The sequence below is a fragment of the Chenopodium quinoa genome, unplaced genomic scaffold (assembly GCF_001683475.1).
Source record: "Chenopodium quinoa cultivar QQ74 unplaced genomic scaffold, ASM168347v1, whole genome shotgun sequence".
Taxonomy (NCBI): Eukaryota; Viridiplantae; Streptophyta; class Magnoliopsida; order Caryophyllales; family Amaranthaceae; genus Chenopodium; species Chenopodium quinoa.
In genome coordinates, this window is record NW_018743074.1 from 85067 (window position 1) to 91998 (window position 6932).

The 6932-nt window shown below is 35.3% G+C and overlaps 2 protein-coding genes and 1 long non-coding RNA gene across 3 annotated transcripts; all 3 read right to left on the reverse strand.

Moving 5' to 3' along the window:
* Positions 1 to 125: 125 nt before the first annotated feature.
* Positions 126 to 952, reverse strand: LOC110731450. The gene is made up of 3 exons (XR_002513310.1): positions 920 to 952; positions 558 to 584; positions 126 to 470 (listed from the first exon to the last, which is right to left on the reverse strand). It is a non-coding gene; the product is annotated as an uncharacterized LOC110731450 (long non-coding RNA).
* Positions 953 to 2462: 1510 nt separating this feature from the next.
* On the reverse strand, positions 2463 to 2879 carry LOC110731470. Its single transcript, XM_021911322.1, has one exon. It carries the CDS (start codon positions 2877 to 2879, stop codon positions 2463 to 2465), a length of 417 nt encoding a protein of 138 aa, XP_021767014.1.
* Positions 2880 to 3400: 521 nt separating this feature from the next.
* On the reverse strand, positions 3401 to 6640 carry LOC110731517 (putative FBD-associated F-box protein At3g50710). Its single transcript, XM_021911365.1, has 4 exons — positions 6450 to 6640; positions 4255 to 5237; positions 4002 to 4157; positions 3401 to 3903 (listed from the first exon to the last, which is right to left on the reverse strand). The coding sequence occupies exons 2-4, from the start codon at positions 4987 to 4989 to the stop codon at positions 3580 to 3582; spliced, it is 1215 nt and encodes a 404-aa protein (XP_021767057.1). The 5' UTR covers positions 4990 to 5237; positions 6450 to 6640; the 3' UTR covers positions 3401 to 3579.
* Between the last annotated feature and the right edge of the window lie 292 nt (positions 6641 to 6932).

The window sequence follows — 6932 nt, forward strand, 5'->3', positions numbered from 1 at the left end:
AAAATGTAACGAGACACTACTTACATTTTGCCCCCTGTAAACTCGAACTTTTAGGCAATTCCTCGACTCTTCTCAAATCTGCTCATGTATCCATGCATCACCCAACAACTAAACGTATTCAAAAACACGTCCTCTAATAGTAGTATAAACTAACTACATTTTACTAACGCCAATGTTCTTGATCATCTCAAATCTACTCATGGACCGTCATGACTCTAAAGTCTTGAACTTCTATGTAGTACTTCCTCTGTTTCCTTAAAATCTAACAAATCGCAGCTACTACCAGTCTACCAATAAGTCCCTAGTAGTCCAGGAAAAATGCTCCAACAATAGCCTTCGTCCATGAGACTTTGACGGGTGCTTCATTAGCCTGTTGTTTCTGTTGATTCAGCTCCATTTCCCTTTGGATCTTCGCCTCGATTTCTTTTGTCATATCACTTCTGAGTTTTTGGACCTCCGCTTCAACTTCCCTAACACAAAAGAATGAGTTTAAATCAGACATTGGAAGTAGACTGTAAAGTAATCGTCGAGGTTATTGATCAAAAATGTATCCTGACCTTCTTATTTGTGCATTCATCTCCTCCCTGTATAAACATAATTATAAATAGTATCTATCAGTTTTGCCACAAAAAATTCATAATTAATTCCTAACTTATTTTAATTGCAAGGCCGCTTTATGTTAACTTATCAACTCTTATAAGAGCTTATGCTTTGTGATAAAAATAAAATATTACCTCTGTTTCATATTATTTGCAATGATTTGACATAAAGTAGAGAGTAAAAATGTCTAATCGTTGCAAATAATATAAACGGAGGTAGTAAAAAAAATACGCAAAAAGAATGCAGTCTTAAAAGAAGCAATAACTAATTGCCACATTTAGGACTTCAAATTCAGGAGGTAAAATGATAAAGCTTAAACCTTTTCGAGTTTCTTCTTGCTGCTATTTCGTCGTACACCCTGTGTAATTGCATACAAAATCAGTAAGTAGAAGCTTATCATTCAAGTAATACTTTATCAATTTTGGAAATAATAGTCATGTGTACTAAACACGGAGTATGGGAAACCTTTAATTAATAACTAAGCAAATCGTAGTCTACAGTCTACTTAGTTATAAAGGCTCGGGGTAACAATATAATGTGACAATTATTTTCGGATAGAGGGAGTATAAACGAGGATAAAAATAAGCTGTATTACATACCCCTTAAAAGGGTCGTAGACTGCAACGCTAGATAAACCAAGTATACCCAGAATCCAAGCTACGAACAACACTAAATAAGGAGGAAATAAAACATGGTAAAATAAAAGGAAAAGAAAAAACAAAAAAGTAAATAACACTAAATTAAAGGAGAAAAAAAAAAAAAAAGTTGCGTACCTGATGATGTCTCATCACTGCTTGACCTGAAAGTCATTAGTAATTCTTCTTATGATCTATACAGAAAAGTAATAGTAGTACTCTGTCATAGCAAATACAGATAATTAAATCGAGAATGTTCATGTTTAAGACGTACGTACGTACGTTTGATTCAATGTGGCACGATTCTGAGCAGAAACATTGCAGGGATTTGATATAGCACGACTTTGAACTGGTGCACTAGAGACATTGTAGGGAATACGTACATTCTTACCCCTCCAACTCCAAAATTTCCTGCTGATTTAAAATCACGTATGTACATAAATAGTATTTATCTACCTTGTGTTGTTTACTTGTTTGTAACGTATTTGAGGTTCATCATTACGTTGAGTGAACTCAAGTGATAGTTGATTTCTCATACTTATACAAAAAACAAAAAAAAAAAAAAAAAAAAAAAAAGTCTATATAAATATAGAAACCGCGTAAGATAGGATTAATCTAAGATAATCGGGAGATGGGAAGAATAGGAAAGGTCGAGATTATTGTTGTTAATACTACTTAATACTGAAACAAGAACAAATTAAGCCATTAATCACTAATTAATTCTTCATTGTCAAATAATGTGTAGTACACAAAAGAAGTTAAAATCCTAATATAATGAATTAAATTTTTTTGGGAGACCCTAACAACATACAAAAACCCTAATAGTATAATAATAATATGATCAAAGAAACAATAACAATATCAACAAGGACAACAACCAAAAAAACATACCTAGTATGCTTCGTGAGAGTGGTACGGATCACCATAATCTTGTATGTTAGTTGTTCCAAGAGAAAATTATTTGTAAACTATACTGTGAACAAACTTACCTTGGAGAAAAAGATAACACGCAGGCCAAAATTTGGAAAAATTAGCTTAATCTAAAAAACGTAACAACAATTAATCTTTAACCCTAAAAATGCTTATATACATGAAACTATACGATAATGGTCTGGACTTTCAGCTATATATGGGCCTAATTTAAAGGATTGGAATTGATTCAATAATTACTAATATATTTTTGACGATAATTTTTTTTTTTTTTTGAAGAAAAAGTAAGGCATTATATCAAGAAGATAAGTCCATCGTGGCAAGAGATACAATACTTTGTGAGAAAGGGGCAAACCGGATTATTTCCAATTCACTTCCCACCTCCTCTCTAGCAACTAAATGAGCCACATTATTACACACCCTTTTCGCATAAGAAAAGACACACAAATCAAAAGAGGCTCTAAAAATGGTGATATCCCTGTAAACAGAGAAGATAGGTAATCTACCACTATTCGAGTACAGAATTGTATTGATCACATCTTGCGCGTCTGACTCCACCCAAATCTTCCTATAGCCGAATCTCTTTGCCAACATAAGAGCAAATCTAACGGCTTGAGCCTCAATACACTCAGGGGATGATAAAGGCACACGCCTTGTAGCAGTAAAAATCAATTGGCCTTCATGATCTCTGGCCACCACACCCACCGCTGCCATAGCATTAACACCTAAGTGGGCATCCACATTAATACGATAATTACTAATATTAAACCACTGAAAAATTATTAAAAGTCAAAATTTTACATATATTTTTTAAAAATTAAATCAATACTTCAAAGTTATTCTATTATTATATCATTTGTATGACATATTAAGCAGAAAGTAAAATATAGTTGGGGCTAAAGTCAAAAGATATAGCTTCTTGGCCTGTACGTAAAGCCCAATCATAATATCTATTTCAATGTAGATGTCAACTAACTTAGTAAGATCGAATTCCACCTATAGTCCTACTCGTATATCATAAGATTGCATATATAGATACATACGATAGTGAATGGGTTGCGATATCAAGAAGATGGTAGTTTGGTGGACAGTAAAGACAAAGAAAAAAGCACAACATTTGCTGTAACACCTTGAGGAGATTGGCCTTCCATAACATAACAAAGTCATACACTGTCTATAGAAAGCACTGCCAATAATCTGCTTATTCAAACCATTAGAGTGCCCAAATATAAGGTCACCGTCTTTATAACTTAGTACAGGACACAATGAAAAGAGCACTAATAAATACAAGTATCAGCTTATTCATACGGCCATACTATCAGTCATGTCTTTATAACTTAGTACAGAACACACGGAGAAACGTACGAGGCACTGCCAAATTGGTTATTCAACCTACTACAGAGTGCCCATACAATCAGTCCCCTCTACGGACTTTTATTGAACAAGTTTTTGAGGCTCTTGGTAGCTTCTGTAATGTCTCGTTGAGCGATATCCTTTCAGTCTCTGACTTCCAACGATCCAAAGCTACATCCAAGTCCTCCAAAACTAATGAGCTTCTCAGAAAATATTTAACCACTTCCAGTTCCCATTCGGTCAGCTTGTAATCTTGTACTGAGATTCTTTTGAGATTACTCGCCAAACAAGACGGGATTATGGGAGTACAACTCCAAGACTTACACTCTTGCCCAGACATCTCCATATAATGTTCATCCTCCTCATCATCATCAAATACGATTCCCTGAAAATATAAGAGAATAAAGTCGTATATCAACAACATTCACAGGAATAGTTAAAAAGTCACTTTAAATTATCTGGAATAGAAGACATCACACTAACCTTCGGTAAACTAAGTGTTTCTAGAAAAGGCGCACAATTAAGCAGCTCCATCAACAATGTATACCAACTAATAAAGGCAGAACAACCAAGCTTCAAATGATTCAGATTACGAAAGACAGGCAGCTTAAGCTGCTCTGATTCACAAAGATGCAGAGCCTAGATCAAAAAAGAGCAAATCAGTCAACTCTATTGATAAAGTACAGTAGTATTTCTGAAGCACAAACAAAAGGTTGAAGGTGATCAAAGGACAAACCACTACACATGATTCCATCAGAAACAAACGACGAACATTAGACAGCCGCCAAAGAAGGTTAAGCGTATCCTCAGGAACAGTTTGGTTGATTTCAGCTTCAACAAGAGCATTCAGATCTCCAATGCAGTAGTGAGATGCAGAAACGTCGTCATACATTAGATACTCCACATTAGTAACATCAAGTACAACCTCGGTCCTTAGGTAACTACTCCCAAAAGTACGAGTAATTACAGATAATCTACGAAGTGATGGTGAAGATATCATAATGGGATTCAAAGGATTCCAGTAACCATTCAGAGTAAAGTGTTCAAGGGATGGACAGCTTGAAACTAGCCTAGTCGCGAAGTCACCATCAGGAATGACGGGTAAAGTGAGATTGAACTCTTTCAAGTTTGGCAAACAGAAAGACAGAGGAACTTCAAGATGAAGATTCACATTGATCTTTAACACCTCGAGTGTCGGACAACCAAAGAGGGCCGAAGGCAGCTTACCGGGTTCCCTAACGCAAGCACGAATGTCAAGTTCTTTAACCCCACGGGTTAATGGAAAACACATCCAAGTATTAAGATGCATAGGGTTTAACTGAGGTAAACAACCTTGTTTACACCTTCCAAATTTGTAAGGGCTTAGATCATCCCTGCCAAAGTGAAGTCTAAAAGTGGTAATGTTGTGAGAGTGACACAGTTGCAATAAGTTATCAACAAATCTCTTGAAATTGGGGAAAGAATCAGGCATACAAGGACGGTCCACACAAAGAGATGTAGGTGAGTCGTGTTACCCAGGTGAAAACACGCCTCCATCGCCTAGACAATACACTGGTAACAACAGCATCCTTAGTAGGAAGGAATGAGAGTATGTCTCCTAGTAGAGCATCAGGTAAACTGCTGATTCTGTCTTCTAACAGTATACCATTACCATGAGCAGAATCCCCTTTTTTAAGTCGTTTAATGGGCCGACGCTCCTCCAAGTCTAATAACTTACACCTGAAGGAGGAAAAATATATCAGAAATAATCAATATTGTTTTTTTGGGTAAATAGGGGAATTTTATATTACGGATTACCAAAACAATGAAAAACAAATTGCAAACAAAGTAGAAACAAAATAACAATCGCAATTGGAACAGTTTGAATTATTTCATAAAATCCAAACTTTAGCAATAAAAAACAAGTCTTTAGAATCAGATGATCAAGTTTTCGCCTTTACTTCCAAAAACCAACCATTAAATTTTTATTCAAGAGAATTCAATCAAGGCAAACCCTATGTTGGAACAACAAGTGTGTAGTGTGTGAATTTTGTGAAAAAACTCAAAGTCCCACATTGGTGGGAAATGAGAGTTTTACTCTCTTTATAATATAGAGAGTGGGCTAAAGGGGTGTGGCCCTTGGGCTACCCACATTTTGTGGAGAGGGAGGACCTATATGGTAAACCATCTATCACACACGCGCGCCGAACCGAGCCGGGCTGGGTTTATTAAATAAACTTATTTTTTGGACAAGGCTAATTGCGTGATTAGTTCCTTGATTACATTTGACCGTTTTTCAAAACTGATTAATGGAGCGTTAATCATGCAAACGTTTTCACTGATTTTTTGCTAAACGTTTTGCCACGCATTAATCTTCTGTAACCGTTTTGAACGTTCAACTTATGACCGTTTTAATTGCGTGATTAGTGCCTAATTAAACAGCAGCAGTTACGTTGCAATTTTTCCTATAAAAGGCGTGTTGATTTCCTGTTTTTTATACACAACAAATACAGAAAGCAATCTTCTTCTCCTCTCTATTTTTCCTCACAAAAACAAAACCCTCGAGCAGTTTCATTTCTTTTTTGGTGTTTCGTTGCCCGGTGGTTTTGTGCAGTTCCACCGGTATAATTACAATAGAGGAAGGCTGTTTTATCCTGGGGAACATCCGGTTGTTGTACGAACTGCTTGCACAAATTAAAGGGCAGTACCGTGAATGTTCTAAAGAGAGCGACATAGTCCGCGACTCAGTCTATTTCCCGGTAACTTTGTTCTGTTTTTATTGTTTACAGCAGTTCGGTTACTAACACCCTAAATTAACAATAAACCAAACACAGAAGAAAAAGTAAACCCAGATTTAAAATTCGATCAAAATTAAAACCATAACATGATCTCTTTGATACATAGATCATAACTAATAAATAAATAGAATTAAATTAGAAATATAGAACAAACCTACGGACTGGATTGGAGGAGGCAGCACCGATTGGCAATTCTGGAATTTGAAATACGGTTTTTTTGGAGGGAATAAATAAGGAGGGAGAGACTAAGAGAGGGACCATGTTTGCATCAGGATCGAAATTATAGTCGCAGTCCTTGCCTATCAATTTCTTCTTTTTTTTTTTTTTTTTTTTTTTTTCTTTTTCTTTTTTTGAAAGAATTTTTTTTTTCTTTTCTTTTTTCTGGATCTATGTATTTGTTTGGTTTTTTTTTTGCTTTTCTTTTTTCTTAATCCGTGTATTTTTTTTTTCCTTACTTAGTGCTTTGTTTTCCAATAAAATCATGCTTGAGTTTTTATTTTTAAAAATATTAAAGTGTGTGCCCGTGCTAAATTGTTAATAATGTGATTTATATTAGTTACAACGTTTCTCAATGGGTAGTTTCAATCAATTATATCACTTATGCCTAATATAAATAGTTAAAATGGACAGAACATAT